The sequence below is a fragment of the Dermacentor andersoni genome, chromosome 11 (genome assembly GCF_023375885.2).
Source record: "Dermacentor andersoni chromosome 11, qqDerAnde1_hic_scaffold, whole genome shotgun sequence".
Lineage (NCBI taxonomy): Eukaryota > Metazoa > Arthropoda > Arachnida > Ixodida > Ixodidae > Dermacentor > Dermacentor andersoni.
In genome coordinates, this window is record NC_092824.1 from 84,303,953 (window position 1) to 84,321,379 (window position 17,427).

General features: G+C 42.2%; 2 protein-coding genes across 2 annotated transcripts in view; one reads left to right on the top strand and one right to left on the bottom strand.

Annotated features, from left to right (window-relative positions):
• Positions 1-4,335: 4,335 nt before the first annotated feature.
• On the bottom strand, positions 4,336-6,926 carry LOC126518353 (transcription elongation factor 1 homolog). Its single transcript, XM_055064549.2, has 3 exons — positions 6,811-6,926; positions 6,473-6,543; positions 4,336-4,736 (listed from the first exon to the last, which is right to left on the bottom strand). The coding sequence occupies exons 1-3, from the start codon at positions 6,924-6,926 to the stop codon at positions 4,672-4,674; spliced, it is 252 nt and encodes an 83-aa protein (XP_054920524.1). The 3' UTR covers positions 4,336-4,671.
• Positions 6,927-7,684: 758 nt separating this feature from the next.
• Positions 7,685-17,427, top strand: part of LOC126518354 (leucine-rich repeat-containing protein 40-like) — a 34,415-nt gene continuing 24,672 nt past the window's right edge. The window contains exons 1-6 of the mRNA XM_050168213.3: positions 7,685-8,044; positions 9,278-9,468; positions 11,140-11,213; positions 12,801-12,930; positions 14,842-14,965; positions 16,638-16,780. Of these exons, the coding sequence (XP_050024170.2) occupies positions 7,879-8,044; positions 9,278-9,468; positions 11,140-11,213; positions 12,801-12,930; positions 14,842-14,965; positions 16,638-16,780 (828 nt within the window). The 5' untranslated portion in view covers positions 7,685-7,878. The remainder of the gene's footprint in view (positions 8,045-9,277; positions 9,469-11,139; positions 11,214-12,800; positions 12,931-14,841; positions 14,966-16,637; positions 16,781-17,427) is intronic.

A 17,427-nucleotide genomic window follows, 5' to 3' on the forward strand; every position in this document is an offset into this window, starting at 1 on the left:
TACGCTGAAACTCTACAACATTACAGAGATAGCAGGAGACTCTTCCCCCCCACCACACCATTCCCTTAGCTGAGAAGATGCCGTTGCATGGTGCATGGTGACAGCTACAAACTAACTCATTGCCGTGTCTCTTGCCTTCACCTCTTCCACCACACACCATACCTCGTACCGTCCCTACTGCAGAGCAAAACCTTACCTTCCTCCTGGGAGACTGCGCTGACCAGCTTAGAACCGCAAGAGTGGAAACGGCTGATCCAGCGGGCACGTGGAGTGGCACAAACCAACTCCACCCTATGAAGAAATTGCCCCTCCTCATTAACAATAAATTTCTCTCTCTTTCTCTCCTTTCCCAAGCATATTGCCTCTGAAGGAAGCTGAATGCCAGGCCGTGGTATGCTTGCCCCCCATTTGAACCAGTGGGCACCCAGCGATAGGGGGGCTCGAACCCATGACCTCCCGGATCTGATGTGGGTGCTCTATGACTAGGTCATGGCGGTGACACACAAATATGCAGCAGAAATTAAGTACAAAGTTTATGTTGCCACTGAATTGCAACAATGTTGCACGTTTGAATCAGAGTGTCCGAGTGGCTTATCAAGTCTACATTCTATGGTAGTTAACAGAGGGACCATGATGCCATAATGTGTGTTGTTTGCAACATACTTTATTCACCAAGCACAAGGCTTACCTCGGCAATACTGCAAGTTGGAATCCACTCACGTTGAACAAGAGCAAGAAGACGCCCATGCCCCCATTTCATTTTCCTGCCCCCATTTTACAGGACAAATTAGAGCTCAGCGTTTTCAAATCAGCAATTGAACAAGAGCGCCGCACTTTTGCGAAGTTTATACAGTTCCTGCAGTAGTGGTTGTGCTACCAGTTTTCCAAGAACACCCAGTAATTTTTTTGCTTTGAGAACTTGCAAGGGCAAATGTATGCAGCCATTATATTCGTATACTTGCACATGACCATCAACATTGGAACTACCTTGTATCAAGATTCCTGGAGCTATCCAATGTAGAGCACATCCAATATGTGTACAGACGTCTTTTGTTTTTATGAAGCAACATCGCAAAGCAACCCTTTGGATATGGAAACAACTGCTGAACTGATTTGAATGACGTTTGTGACATTTAAGAGAAAGTTTTACTGTGAATGAATCTGAATTTTAATTTAGAACCACGAATATTCTACACGCCAACTATGGTAGCTTAGTGGCTATGGTGTTGGGCTGCTAAGCACAAGTTAGTGGAATTGAATCCCGGCCATGGCGGCCACATTTCGATGGTTACGAAATGCAAAGACGCCTGTGTACTTAGATTCAGGTTCACATTAAAGAACCCCAGGTGCTACAAATTATTCCATAGTCCCCCACTACGGCGTGCCTCATAATCGGATCATGGTTTTGGCATGGTAAACCCCATAATTTAAAGATATATATAAATTCTACAAAGATGGTTTAAAACCAGTAAGCTTAACAAAGAAAACAAGTTAGGTTTAACTTTCGCAACTCTGCATCAAACATAGAATGTGCAGTTCTGTGAATTTAATTTGTTTCAGCATCTCAAGTGGGCAAATGTGGTCTACGAGTCCACAGTTAACATGAAACTGTTGAAATTCCTAAAGGGATTTTTTTGAAGTGTCCTACTCACGAATTAGTGGTATGTCGCTGACTGATAATTCAGACATCTTACAGCGCGCCATGCAATAATTCAGATTCCGACTGCGTGACCATATGATAATTCGGCCATTGAGTTGAGCAGAAATGGCTGTATTTTCGTTTCGCCATCACCTCCTCGAAGCCTATGCATCAACTGTGATTTTGTTTACCTTTAGCAATAGCCTGACAATAGTCTAGATACGGGCCGCTTTTTTGTAGCGATGCCTTCTGCTCAATTCTATGCAGCTCTTTATCCACAGTTTCTGGCCGGCTAGTCCCGTTGCTAACGTGTGCGGAGCGTCGCCTGACCACTGACGAAGCACGAAAAGCTCGAAAATGAATAGCATAAAAGTAATTGCTAGAAAATTGCGGCCACGGAATGTCTAGGCCAAAGGCAAGCATATGTGCGCACTGCAATGCGTTGACAAACTTTGGCCATATTCATTTATTGTCAAGAGCGGTAACGTTGGCACCATTATTTCGAAAATTTTGTCATTTTTAGGGTTCACTTTTGAAGGTACTTTCGTTTTCATTATATTTTGCGTGATTAGCACCGGACGCGTCGACGGGCGGCAGCATTTTCCACTGTGGTACCATGCTTAGTACTCTGACAATGACGCCGTCGCTCATCAGTTACGCGAAATCGAAAACAAATTCTCGGGTTTTACGTGCCGAAACCACGGTCTGATTATTATGATACACGCCGTATGACCGGGGGACTCTGGATTAATTTTGACCACCTGGGGTTCTGTAACATGCACCCAATGCGTGGTACACGGGTGTTTTTGCATTTCGCCCCCATCTAAATGCAGCCGCCGCGGCCAGGATTTGATCTCGCGAGCTCGGACTTAGCGGTGCAACACCAAAGCCACTACACCCCAACGGCGGGGCAGGTGCGCGAAATCGAAGGTATACCTGGAAAGTGACGATCCGAAATACTGCACACGTTTTTTGCAGCTTGTGGAATAAAATCGTTTATTTTCGGGCAGGTCCGGTATTTCAGACTCCCGATTATATTCGGACTTCTTGGCTGTCCCCGTCGAGTCCGAATTATCAGTAGGCTGATTTTATTAGTACATTAATTTGGTCTGCTTTAGGTATCTCAATAGTTGCAGTCAGCAGAACTGTTCGTTTTTGTTGTCAAGAGTGGTAACGTTGACACCAATCTTTCGAAAAGTTTGTAATTTTTAGGGTTCTTCAGTGATGGAAGCGGCACTTGGTCTCTTGGAGCAGCTACAGGAGCATGAAAAATCAGTTTGCAGTAGAAATATATGCCTTCAGAGCACAAAAGTTCGCTGTTCGGAGCAAAGAAACAGTGCTTTGGAGCAGTAACTTGCTGCTCCGATGCAAACAGGAAGCTCGGCATGCAGATAACGAAAAAAGTTGGTGTATTGTATGAATTAGTTTTGAAAATTGCATCCATTGTGTATTATACCAAGATGAAAGTATTTTTCTTCAACTTGCTGCTCTATTCTTCTAATTAATGAACGAGAAGATATTTAACCCCAAACTTGCAGTTACTTTTGCATTTCAATAAATAGTTGAAACGCTTTCCTTGGCCTCTTCATCCATTTCATCTGCTAAATGTTTAATTTGTTAAAGCGTTTCATGAGCTGAAACTCGCGTCCACAAGTGGAATATGTACAGCTGCCCAATTCGTTAATAATACGGTGCGAGTGCCATATCCTTGCATATTAATGATTCGCCAGGATAAGCAGGAAAAGTCGCAGCGTGTGCTACACAGGCAATGTGCCAGGAACTACTGCAAACTTGCCTAAGATATGCTTGTGTGCTTACTGGACTGATTGGTGCTGGCACAAAGCTCCAACCTAAGAAAGAGAGAGAGTTAGGGAAAGGAAAGACAGGGAGGTTAACCAGAGATTATTTCCGGCTGTCTACCCTGTACTGGGGGAGGGGCAAGGGGATGCGGTAGGTGAGAGGGAGAAGGTATAGAAAAAGAAAACCACACACACAAACCGTTTCTGTGGGCACTGTCACACAGCCCGCAAAGGCATTCCTAGTGTTATCCAACCTAAGAAAATTGTGTGTTGTGCACTGTGCAACAACTTGCGCTGCACATCGGGCTGTGCAAAGTATCCCTGTGGCCACAACCATCGCATTATTTTAAGTAGAGACTATTTCAATGAACCATTGAGCAAATTTAAACATTTTTCATACTGTTGACGTTATAAAAAGCAACTAAACTGATTTTTACTGCTAAAGCGTTTTTGTTTTCTTCTGTGCTTGGTTATTCGGAGCAGGTGCATGTCGGCGCAGGCTTAGAGCAATACTTTCAATAAATTGGCACTGCATGTAGCAGCACTTCCATCAGTGGTTGTTTAAAAATTTATAAATAAAGAGCATCTACTTCATACAGTCTGTAGGCTTTATCCTTTTTTTTTTTTTTCAAATTCAGCAAGGCTCATAAATATGAGTGCAGCAATTGCTGAGAAAAAAAGATTTCCCTGCTTTCATGTACTTTGGTAGCTCAGAATTCCGCCTCGAAAATGTGGATTGCAGCTGAAAGTCATACCTGCAACCTGTTGCTTAGAATTATATTGTGGCCATCATGTAGCTGTGGTCAACCATTAAAATGCTGTGACCATTGTAGAGAAACAAACCTGTAAGCCAACAAGATGAACGCTTGCCATCTCGCAGAAAATACACACAGCGGAGCAACATAAAACAGATTTTAATTGGTTTCCCCAACCATCGAACATTACAAGAGAGACTGCAGCACATCACGAAATGAGGAGAAGTAGCACTACGTGTGCTTCTGGGCACTGGCTTACAGATGCTAATGGGCACAACACCAATGGCTCTGGGAAGGGGGCCTTGCTTGTGGTCCGCACACCGCTTGGTGGGACGACGACACAACACTAAGAGATGGAAGCTCTTGCACACGCACGCACACATTGTGGTCGGACAAGCACGCTCCGATGACACTCCTTTCCACCTGTGATTCTTATGGACAATATGTACATGATGGACAGGGGGGGGTCCTTCCTGCCTTACTGGTTTGCGCTCTCACAGGCATCGATCCAGTCACTGTAGACATCGATGGCTTCCGAGAGGTCTGAGGTGTAGGACTGAGTCAAGGCCAGCACCCAGTTCGCTTAAGTCACTGAACCCTGTCAACAAATTTTAAAGGGACACTAAAGGGAAACACGAAATCATTCTAGACTGAAATATTCTTTAAGAAAGACTGTATTTTCATCTATTCTGTCGTAAGAGGTCCATTACAAGAGAAAATGAAGGTCAACATCCGATTGAAAAAAAAGTTTGTGCCGAAACCGCAGTGCCTGTAAGCGAGTCCGACCTTATGGAAGTATATTATCTCGCTTCAGCTGTTGTGGTACCATAATCGTTATTGAAACTGCAAAGTTCAGTCTTTAGCTTCTTTAGAATACTACGTTGTGCCTCTTTACTGATAAACAAAAAGTTAACTAGGCCCAAGCAGATGGCATCAAAATTCATTACATCATGGCAAGCTGGTGCAGGAACTTGCACCGTGGCAGCGCCACCTGCCTTTCGCTTTTCCATGTTTTCTAGCCCACAAAACCTTTCGTAGCGAGCGCAGCTTTTTTGGTGCTATGCAAGGTTGCTTAACTAATACAGCCCAACAAATTTTTGTCTTTTGTGTTTATTTGTGGGTTTCTAACGCCCCAAAACTGCACAGTGGTTCATGTGGGACAGTGTAGTGGAAGGCTCCGGGTTAATTTTGAACATCTGGGGTTCTTTAAAGGGATTACTAAGGGAAAATATTAAGCAGAGTTCGATTGATAAATTGTTCGCCTGAAAGTGTACCTTTGTTTTCAGTGCCTTAATGTTTGATTTTGTTGTGTAGAAAATTGCCACCAAAGGCCCTGCTGCTGCTCCTCCATTTGAATTCATGCACCAAAACAGACATGTTGACAATCACGCAATCAAGGCTACGCCGCTGTCTGTGAATCAGCCAGTGGTTACATCACATGAAATGCACCATACCCCAAAACAGGTGTGCCATTAGGATTTTTCCATTTTCTTGCTTACAAAAGCTCTGTTCTCATTATGAATGGCAAATTCGTTATTACACAAGCTTAATATTTTAATCTAACTAGACTTGACATTTTCTTTAAGTGTCCTTGTAACGTGCACCAAAAGCACAGCACACAAGCAATCTTGTAATCTGCCCTTGTCATTGGAATGTGACTCTGGCAGGGAGTCAAATCTGCAATGTCGTGCTATGGAGCAAAACGTCATGGCAACTAAGACACTGTGGCAGCCATAAATCTTGTTGTAGCATTCATGTTAAGCAGCAAGCATTTTGGTTATTTCATATACTGGGCTTTTCAGCAGTGTGCATGCTGACACTCGTTGCAGCATTGCTTGAAGTGTGGCTGTTGACAATAGTTTCACCAAACAGTTGTGTTATGTGGACACAATTACGTGTCCAGGAGGTTAACAAGGTTTTTCCCAAATCGCTAGTTGTGGCAACTTATGCATTAGTCAACCTTCTGCATTAATCCAGGAACATGGATCATTTCTTATGAACCATGGTTCAACAACAATGTAAATAGCGACTTTCATTTGCGATTTATTATGTGGCTGTTAATTAGTATACCATGTGTAGGAACATAGGGGGACCTACAAGTAGCTTTTTTTTTTAAATATATATATATGATGCAACTTTTTTAAAGAAAGGTAACAGCGTCTGCAAAAAAAAGGTAATTCAGAGATATCGTTAGCAGCATAACCAGAACACTTAGAAAGCATCACGATTAATAAGAAGAAATATGTCTGCCTGATGTTGTACCCCACAGATAAGGATACAGTTTATCGCCGTCTGAAAATCTTCCAGGCATACTCTGCAGGTGATTCGACCTGTATTCCGTTGCCGGTCCCTAAAAAGAAAGTATATCCCTTGAATAAAGCTCACATAAGAACTAGGTAAGCAATATATAAACTAATATAAGGCACGGTCGCACCAGTAACAACCAGTGCAGATAACCAAACGCGCACAACTTCCGAGTTCGCAGACGCATTGTAGTGGCGGCGTTACTGCAGCCTCATGCGCCACAATTTAGCGTAGCGTCTAGAAACGACCAACTTCGCGGATGTAACCTACGAGTCACCGTAGGAAAACGGTAAAAGGTGTTCCGGTGACTTACATTTTGACTTCGCACGACCGTTCGTGGTTGCAGAAGGGGCAGTTAAACTGCGTCTCCAGGGGTTCGATGTTCTTGCGTTTCGGAGGCGGCTTTCGCTTGCTTCTGCGTCTTCCCATCCTTCAAGCTGGGCACAGAACGGGTCCAAATGAAATTCCTGTCGGAGTGATAGGGCACCAAATAAAGGTAAAGAAGCGTCACTAATGCGCCGATCCGATGCGCGCCGTTAATTAAAAAAGAGACGTCGCCATCAGCTGTTTCACTGAAACGCCCAGACAGGCGTGACAGGTCCGAACAACTCCTGCCGCTCCCGGGCTGTTTTAACGGATCATCTGACACATCGTTAAAGGCCAACTAGCCAAAAGAAGGTCGAGGCAGCGTGCTGCAAAGAAAATGCAGCTTGATCGGAGTACACGTCTCAAATTTTCTTGCCGAATGTAGCAGAGCAGCCAAAGTCTGTTCACGGCCAAGTTATACCGCCAGGACGGGGACAACGATTTGCCGCGATAAACAACGCGCGTGCAAGTTAGAATACCGCACAAGCCAACTCACGATCGCCTAAAAGTACGTGGTGAAACGATGGTTAAAAAAACACTAAAATTAAGCGCGCTGCTCACTTACCTCAGAAACAGCAGGCCTTACCACGGCGCGCTTAAAAACGCTATCGCTGGGCGTCGCCACTGGCGTAAACATTCAGAAACGTATTCAAATTTTAATAGACAAATATATTTACAGAAAACGCCTTTTATTAAACTCTAGTTGTTTTAAAGCAATTGATGAAGCGTATAATTTTTATTATTTGCAGCCAGAAGGTTCGAAACTGAGCCTTCCCAGTAAGGGGCTATCATCCAAATTAGATTTTTGATTGCTGTTTTGGCTGTATTTTTGTTCTAGTTCTTGTTTCTACTTCCGTGGCGCCGTTGTGAGCGTTTTGATTTCGCATGCAAGTTGTGTCCGTCGAGTTGTAGCGGTTGTGCGTGCGCGGTGCGACAAACGCCGATGGCTTAGCGAGCGGAGATATTCGACTGTTTAACGCCTATCTCAAACGACGAGCCGCTTCGCCCGAGCATCATGTCCCGCATCCCAAAGCCGCAGCAGCTGAAAGCCCAGCAACGCAGATCCAACCCGCAAGCATGCTTCGATCTCCAAAAGAAAGAGCCCGCGCTCAGCTTGGATTTGATAAAGCTGGCGCGCAAGAGCGGCCAGCTTAACTTGACTGGTAGAGGCATGATTGACGGTGAGTAGACATTTACGAATAATAACGCGCTCTTCCATTTGCCACGTTTGTTGTCAGCTCATGAAACTGGTTTCGAAGTCCCCCTACTTTGTGGAGACTTTCGTGTCCTTCAGAGCTGGCACGAACAAAATATACTTTTCGATCGTCGAGCGGAGATCGCTGTCTGCTCTCAAACAAACTTAACCCGCGGAGGGCACGCCGGTTTGCCGGAGCAATGTAGCTGCTCCAGATACACAAACTCGTCTTACCGCCGAAATTACTGCGTGCGTCGTGGCAGGCGGGATGAAATCCGTGAAATGTCATAGTGCTCGTCTGACAGGCGATGATTAATATCTTGCACGCTTTGACTCTCCATGTACTTCTATAAGTGTCACGAACGCGTCTCAATTGCAGCAACGCTTTCGCCGGCTTGCAGTTTTGAATTCAGCGTGGTTTCGCTTAATATGTCACCGCAAACCGCGGTACAGTACGTGCTAAATTTATATACCGTAGTTCGCCGTCACCCCGCACACCTCGCCTTTTGCGTCCCGCGAGCTCTTTTAGTAGCACGTCCTTGAAGCCTAATTGTGGATATGTATATACGCTGCACATCAAATAAGAAAGGTCGAGTGCATAATAGTACGTGGACAGCTGTCACGGACCACTTGCATTGAGTGATGCCTCTGTCTCTCATGAACGACGTGTTTATATCCCAATTTGCTTCGTGCAGGGCCGCTTGGCTTAATGTGAAGTCCACGTATGTTTTTTTTCCTTATTGCGCTAACTATAACGGCGGGTTTGTCGGTTATAACCACGTGAGGGTATATGTTCGAGAGCGATTTCTTACAATCTCCTACTGCGTGTCGCGGTAACGTATACCCTGCACCGAGAAACAATGGAAGGCTTGTCTTGCTTGTATGAAATGATGAAACATATATTGTGCTCATTGTTTCTCTCGAGAATTTGCAACAGCATGTATAACACGGTCAGGACCTGCTGTTGGAATCTAGATTTCCTTGCCACAGCTGCAAATAGTACACATCATGAAAGCCGGTTTATGTCGTGACTCTTCCGTGGCGACCTGAGCTGAAGAGCTAAAAAATTGGCCTCCTTGTGAAAACTATAAACACATGAATTTTTATTTTTGGGGGGCCCAGTTTCCAACTATACTTACCATGCATATAATAATTTAATTAGTCACATAATTGAACTCTGTCATGGTTATCACTAAGTTCCTGTTACATTTTCCTACAGTTCCAGACCAGGTTTGGAACATCAACAACTTGACGGAAGAAGAGAGGCGAGGACTTTCGCTTTGCCTTGATCAGTGTGATGGTGACCGGTGGTGGCACCAGGCTGATTTGACGAAGCTGTATTTATCGGCTAATAATTTGTCTAGCCTCTCGGCTGACATTGGGAAGCTTCAAGCCCTCACCATTCTTGAGGTAGTGAATTAGAATCATATTTTACTGTGCCAAGCACACAGCCGTGTTGTACTCAGTTGTGTCTTCTTTGATGTTTATGTTTTGCACTACTACAATTATGTGCCATGAATCATACTTCTGTTTGCACCATTTTTGGTTGCTAGTGTGCTACCCTAATATCTTACAAATACATAGGAACTCTTAGTACGTGAGTTCGTGGTAGCAATTGTGCATTCACTTCTGGCTTCTGAGCCTTGCACTTAGCACAGTTATTGCATTGGAAGGTTGGCTAGCTGTCTGGAAGGAGGTACAGCTTTTTTATTTTTATTTTTTTGTGAGTCGCACTCCACAAACCTGTTTAATGAGTAAGGTGTTGACAAAAAGATATCTTGTAGTAGTATGAGTGTAACTACAAGTTCTTTAAGAAGTTTCATTACTACTCTACCGAAGTGATACTGTCAGCTTACTTGTGTTTGACAGAGGTTTTCTTACTAAGTGGGACTGCAGTGAAATCATTTAATTGATAAGTTTGCACTTGTATTTGAATGCGGCCCTTGTAGACTATGCTGCTAGGTTAGGAAATCTCTTATTTATTTATTCAAGGTAACCTAAAGGCTATCAACACATTATATAGAGGGGAGCTGCATAACACCAGCATGGAACAGTCCACTTTTCATAGAAACAAAGGAAATATGAATGAAATTTCATTGGCAAATTAATGACAATGTAAAAAATAAAAATGTATCAGGAATGCAAATGCCAAATGAATACAACAAATTACCATTAAGCAAAAATGTTATAGGCCTTTACATACTGAATGTAGTGGATGGTACTATATTATACATTGCTTGATGAATCGGGTTGGTACTTAAGTATGTCATGGGAGCTTAGATGTCGAAACGTTATTTCTTGTGTACCTTGATAAACCCGGTGTGCTGGAGTGCTTATGGTTCTAGACATGCCGATGTGTGTTTTCCTATCCTCATTAATCTTTCCTTAATCTTGAATTTGCACCTGACTAACATTTTGCAGCAGCAAGCACTACTGTTTGTTGTTGACTGGCATAACAAGCTATCTGACACTAATTTTTTTGACTGCCTTCTTTTTCTTCTCTACCTTATTTTTTTCTTCTCTACCTTTTTTTTATCTGCTTCCCCAAGCCACAGCTGTTGCCAATGAGCGGAAAAAGAAATGGCACGTCGTATATGTCTTCTGTTGAGTGGGAAAAGTCTCTTGTTTCAAGAGGCTCATTCCCGGTTGCAGGGAAGGAAGAGTGACACAACCAACAATTCCGCACCCTGTTTTTCTTGGCTCAGAGCATCTCATTGTCTCACTGACACACACGCACACACATACCCTGCCCGAAACTAGTTTAGTGTTCGCGGCCTCCCGGCCGGCGCGGCAATAATTCTCATCGAGCGCAGCATGCGATGGAAGCGAATCCACAGCATTTGTCTCTCTGCTGCCTCTATGTCCTTTTTATCTTGTTCTGCTTGGTTGACTCCAAATGGGTGCCTGAGAGAGCCTCCATATGAATGCCTTCCTGGCACCCTGCCTGCATTTTGATATGGGGATTACGTGCATAGATGTGAGGCTCTGTTGAGGCTCTGTTTCTCTAACCGGCATCCTGTTCTCTCTCTCTTGGCTTCCCTCCCACTTTTCTATTTTCTTTTTATTGTCTCTCCACTGCAGCTGAATGACAATGCTCTTGCTTCACTGCCAGACACCATTGGGAGCCTCCGGCAGCTCACAAAGCTGAACATTAGGCAAGCCCTCTACTTTTACATTCTGTGTGGCACGGAATAGTTAGTGTAAAATGCTGGCGTATGCAGTCCCTTTGTTAAAGGGGCCCTGAACACTTTTGTTACTTTTTTTTGTTGAGACTGTAGTTACTTTTTACCTGAGATATGTTTTTTTCTCATGTCACATTTGCAAGTGTCCTGGGTGTTGCAATGTGAAACATAGCACAAGTGCATGTGTTGCCCACTATTATTCAGACTGTCACGGGTAACTATGCTACGCTGTTCTTAATCTATTCTTTTTCTGACCATTGGGCTTGTGACAAGGTACAGCTGCTTACAGGCATTCTTGCGGCTGTATATTCATTGTATACCATTACGATTTTGCTGCTATATACCAAGTTTGCAAGCTTGGAATGGTTTAGGCACTCTCTAAGTGTGACGGGAAGGAATGCACAAAAGCAAGAACAATCTACCAGGCCGGGCATTTGTCAGAATTACAGTTATGCATGAATTGCCACATTTTGGACAATCTGGATTTTCCATACGCAGCAGAAGACGCTGCTAATTCCGAGGTTTTTGCATGGAATTTTGTGAGGAAAGTGTAGCTTTTATTTTTCCACTAATCAACCATTTTCAATTGAAGGAAAGTTCTGGTAGAGTTTTGAAAAGGTTAATCTACCATTTACCATATCTTTTATTTACCAATCTGCCATAACTCTTTTTCATAAGTTGTATTATCATCCTGTTCTGCGCGACCAATTGATCTCTAGGCCACATTACCGATTCCATCACATCGACCACAGCCTCAAAGTTGGAATTGACATTTGCAACACTAAGAATTTCTTTCACTCTTTTTTGCTCAGACTAGTTGCGATTGGAATCGCCTTCCCTCTGATGTTGTATCTGTCAGTGATAACCAACACCTCCGAAATTTTCTAGCTAACAGTGTATAAACAGGGTCTTTGTAATGTTGGTTTTTCATGTTATTGTAATTATATATTATGTATTTTTTTCTCCAATGATATAGCTAACACTGTATTATGAGCGAATATTGAATTTTTCTTTTACATGTTGCTTGTATGTTAACACCACTTCCCTGTGTAATGCTTTTGGCCCTGAGGGTATCATAAATAAATAAAATAAATAAGTAAACAAACTCATCCAGGGTTTCTCCACTGTTGCTCTTTAATCTTCAGTGACAGATTTGCAGTGATCCTAACACAGGAAAGGAGTGAACAAGGGTGTCTGTGTCAGGGCTCCTTTAACTTCATTTTGCAAGCTTGAGAAGTCATTTTTGTCTGTTCTTGACTTAGGAACAAATAATCTTTTGTTGGGTTTTCCTCTCACTGTGTTACCTTATTATCACTGTTATTGTGACACTGTTATTAAGAACTTAAACTTCAAAAACCATCGAAACCTCATGAGCACTACATCAAGAAAGCAGTTGGCAAGTTGGTTGGCTAGCATTGTAGAAAACACCCTGCAAGAAGGACAGTGGGTGAAAGAATGAGTGCCTGATTCTTTCTTTCATTCACTATTTCTTTTACACTGTTTGTTTTTTATAACGCTTGAACATGGCATTGATATTTTTCTATTCACCTTTCCTTTCAGTCGCAACAAGCTTCAGCAGCTGCCAGATTCATTCTATCAGCTGAAGGAGCTAAGGCAGCTGATCGCCCATCATAATGATATCGTAGAGCTTAGTGACGATGTGGGTAACCTCTCTCTTCTGGAGCTGATGGTACGCTCTTTTTGCCTACCAAGCGTTCTTTTCATTTGTGTGCGCAATCCTGTATAGTGCCTGCTTTTGTAGAAGTAACACTGTAGAGGGTGCTACGGGCTGCGATAATGCCTGAAGGAGCACTGCCTCCAATATCCTCGAGATACTCGGGGACATAATCAATTTGCAAGTTGGCTCTTATTGGGAACTAGTATAATAAGACTGGTTTTTTTACGAACTGGTACATTAAGATTGGCAGGTTCAAAACTGGTACATTAAGACTGGCATGTTGAGAACTGGTAGGTTCAGAACTGGTGTATTAAAAACCATCTTTTGTTTAATTGCTATGGTTAGGTGCTAAACAATATCCATGTAAGTGGGCACAAGGCAACCATTTTGTCATGCCTGTTATGTTAAAAACCAGTTTTCTTGGCCTAGACACTGAGATATAGGTGTAGCTGTAGCACCGTATGTCGCAGGTTGTCACGTTGGTGCTGCATCCTGTATTTTATATTACCTTGTGGTATTTGAAAAGCACTTCACCTGTGCTTTTTAGTGCCTGTGATGACGCTGGTTTACGTCAAATGAGTGTCAGTTTTCTTGAAAGCTGACGGCAAGAACACGATTGTAAACCACTTTGATACAGTTCCACATGCATCTCACTTCAAATCAAGGTTGAATATTTTATGTAATCGCTTCCGGGTTTACTTTTGAAAGGTTTCAAGACACTGTGTGTCATAATGAACAAGCGGTCTCAGCAGGATATACCTGGTTATCGTTTCGGTGCCTCTTCAGGAATACTTGAACTGCTTTAGTGGTCCGTAAGAGCTTGTTCTTGCGCAAGTTGGTGTTTAGGCTTGCTATGCGTTATTATACTTGGTGCAGCATGAAACATTTAATAATGGAGACAGGCAAGCTGACTCAATAATTCTGGCTTAGGGATGGGTCCAGTCCTTGAGGGATGTCACCATCTTGCACAAGTGCCTGTCACAGAGTCTTAGTTCTATTTATTCCCACATGAGGTGATGAATGCTTGAGTTACCTCGCTTATGACAATGACTGAAGGAAATCTTGTCAATTGTAACAAGCATTAATCATTTCTCAACTGTGCTTGTGCATGCATTGTATGCTAATTAATGCAGTACATTTCTCGGATAGCAAGCATCAACTGACACTCACAGGGCTGTGATGTAATCTTGCTGTCCAGACGTAACAGACTATGATCTCTTGTATCTAACTCCACTATCACTCTGATTAATTACAGAGTATTTTGTCTTGTTTTGCATTCTGGACACCATAAGGAAAATAAGAACATTGGAATATTTATGAAGGGAGCAGTGTTAGGGGGGGAGAAAAGGGGGGAGTCCATTTTGCTGTGCGAATACGCAAAATTGTCATTTTAAGTTCAGTAACACTTCATTTGGGCCTAGTTGGTACATAATTCTGAACTTAACGTTACAGCGGAAACACCTAAGACGATCCACAAAAAGAAAGACACGACAGCGCCAGTGTGTGTCGTGTCTTTCTTTTTGTGGATCGTCTTAGGTGTTTGCGCTGTAACGTTAAGTTCAGAGTGTCATTTTAAATTGCACTGCGTTTTTACTGTGGCAAACTCTAGGCTTATTGTCATTATAAAAGTGCCACCTTCCTTCACCGTGAAGTAACATATGTTGTAAGGCTTCTTTCTTTGTTGCTTCCTAGTTAATTATTATGATAAATTAATTATAGTTTGTTCAGTAATATTATTGATAGCTTTTTCAGTTTTTATTGCCTTTAATAATAGGACTTTCCCAATTTTTTTCCTCGTTGTGCCAGAACATTAGTTGCCATAAGCCATGACATTTGAATTGCGTGCTGGTAACTACATTTAATTGCAAGTCAATGTAGTGTGTCGTAATAATTTCTTTCTTCTTGCTAATTTATTCACTACAGGACCTGAGCCATAACAAGCTGACCTCATTACCGGCCATGATAGGGTTTCTGTCTCGGGCAACCAACGTAAATCTGTCATACAACTGTCTTGCTGAGCTTCCTCCTGAAGTTGGCAGCATGAATGGTAATACGTGCGTTACAGTTCAGAAATTGTTGGAAGCATAGCAGCTGCACAATTGAACCTCAGTACAGTTTAACTTCACTATAAGTCATATCTGATACTAAAACAGTGCTTCCTTAATATCTGATTTAGTTATCAGAAAGAAAAAAAAAAGGTTTACTTAGTTATAGCTCACAATGCACTGTATCTGTGCTTATTATTTGAGGTGTGAATGATAACCAAATGGTTTATAATGAAGGGATGGATTAATGAGAGAAAAATGCAATCCGCTTTCAAAGCCTCAAGTAAATACATAGTGTTAGCATTCTTACCAAATTCTGGTTAGGCAGCAAGCATACTTGGTATTACAAGAGCCTTTATGATGGCTGCTGCTGTGAATATTCTGTTGCCAAAAAAAGCATATTTCCCGTTACTTTTTTTAGTGCAGTGGTTCTTGTAGGAATCGTTATGCTTTAAAAGAAATATTCGACATGGCAAAAAAGGATCAGAAATGCAAATCTCACAAAGCTAAGTGTCAGCATCTTTAATTACATAATTTGTCAACATAGTGCCGCTAATAAACATGACCCTACATTATATTTCACAAATGGCTATGCATCACATCATATTGGTGTCGGGTCTCTGGGCTGTATGTTTAGACCCGGCTGCCTACAGTATATAGGTGACAGTGAAGTGGTCTTTAAATAACTTACGATTGACATTATTTGATTGTGAATTAAAAAGTCTGAAAAACCATGCACTATTGCAACACCTTGAGGCGTTGACAGTTCGCGGGAAAACCCTGCGGCATGTTGCCAACTCCACTGAGATTCTTTTCCTGTTGTGCGTCTCCACTTGTCTATCTGTTTTCGTGCTAGCTGTCGATCTGGTGTCGTTCAGATGCATAAAAGATAAATTTTTCACTTCAGTAATGAAATTTTGTCGAGAAAGGGTTAAGATACCTTCCACACATGGTTAGGGGTGGTGCCAGGAGCAAAAAGAAAACAAGATGGCAAAACAGTGCTGAACTGGCACGCACTGCCCTCAACCATGAATCTAGACTAAGTTGCCCTCATTTATGCTCTTCAAAATGTTTTTTTTTTTATAATGATGAAGCTCACAGCTGTAGAGCATAAAATGTGTTCCTGGACACATTTTTCGTTATTGCTGTTTGCATTTATCAGTTGGCATGCTTATGACTGAACTTGCTAGTTCAAACTATTAAACAGGAAATTTCCCTTCATGCCTAGGAAAATTCATTTGGCTGCACTAAATGAGCACGAAATGTATAATTGTATGATAATTGGCTGCGAATCTTACAAAAATGCTTTTGTTTTATTTCAAAAAGACTGGCATTCAAGTTCAGTAATGGGGCTTTCAGTTAGGTCCTGTGCACTAAGGGTGTGAAGTTCAGAAGTGACCTACCTGATGACTATGAACAATGGCTCATGGACTTTCATAGTAGCTTTTGCAGTATCTGCATGAAATAGGCCTCCATGATTATACTATTTAATGTCATTCTGACATTATGGCGCATGGCAGCCCAAGTGAATAAAAAGAAAATATCAGTTGCTGTCGTGCTGTCAAATATTGCATGTAATGACCAAGATTTTGGGTCTCAATTGTCTAATACTACATATTAAGTAAATCTTGTCCCTGTATAATCATAGTCTTCTTTTTTTTTTTCTGGCAACAGCTTTGCAAATTCTGGATGTGTCATCCAACCGACTAAGGAGCTTACCAGAGCCCATCGGTTCACTCTGCCATTTGGAGCAGCTGTTTGCACAACAGAATGATCTCACAGTACTGCCACCTTTTTCAGGTTGTGCGCGGCTCAAGGCAAGTTCAAACAAGTGTTTGGTACGGCCATTCCTTGCAGTATAGTTGTTGACAGCGAGGGTTCGTTACTGTGTCCCCAAGCAGCCATGTAGTTGTCACCTAGAATGAATACGTCGTTGTCATCAGGTAACGCAAATTCAAGCTTGGCTTTGTGGATAAATCGCCCCTGATGATACCTATGAGGCATGAGTTCTTTGAGTGCACTGAGAAATTTGCTCACAGTACAAAGAATTCCGTCCATCGTTTTTGGTCTTGGATTACTGTAACCAGTTACTAGCGCCATCTAGGTGCTGCCATGTTAGCATGTTTTGTTGTGGCTTTAACTATAGTGGGTAGTGGTTTCCTTTCTATGGAGTTTAGTAACTTTCATGATATGGCCAACCAAAGCAAGTCTGAGTTTCATAGCTTTCTTCTTCAAGATGAAATTTGGGTGTGATCTTTGACAAGATCAAGTTATTATTTTAACATTAACCTTCCTGTACTTTTTCTGTGTCCAAGGTTAAAGACAAGAGAAAAAGAAAAGAGTAAATTAGCAAATTGTGTTAGAATTCAACGATTGAATCATTGTGTGGCACATACCTTACTCGACAGTATATTTTGCAATTTTCAAAGTTCTGTAAAAGACGACTTTGTAACTGCAGTTAAAC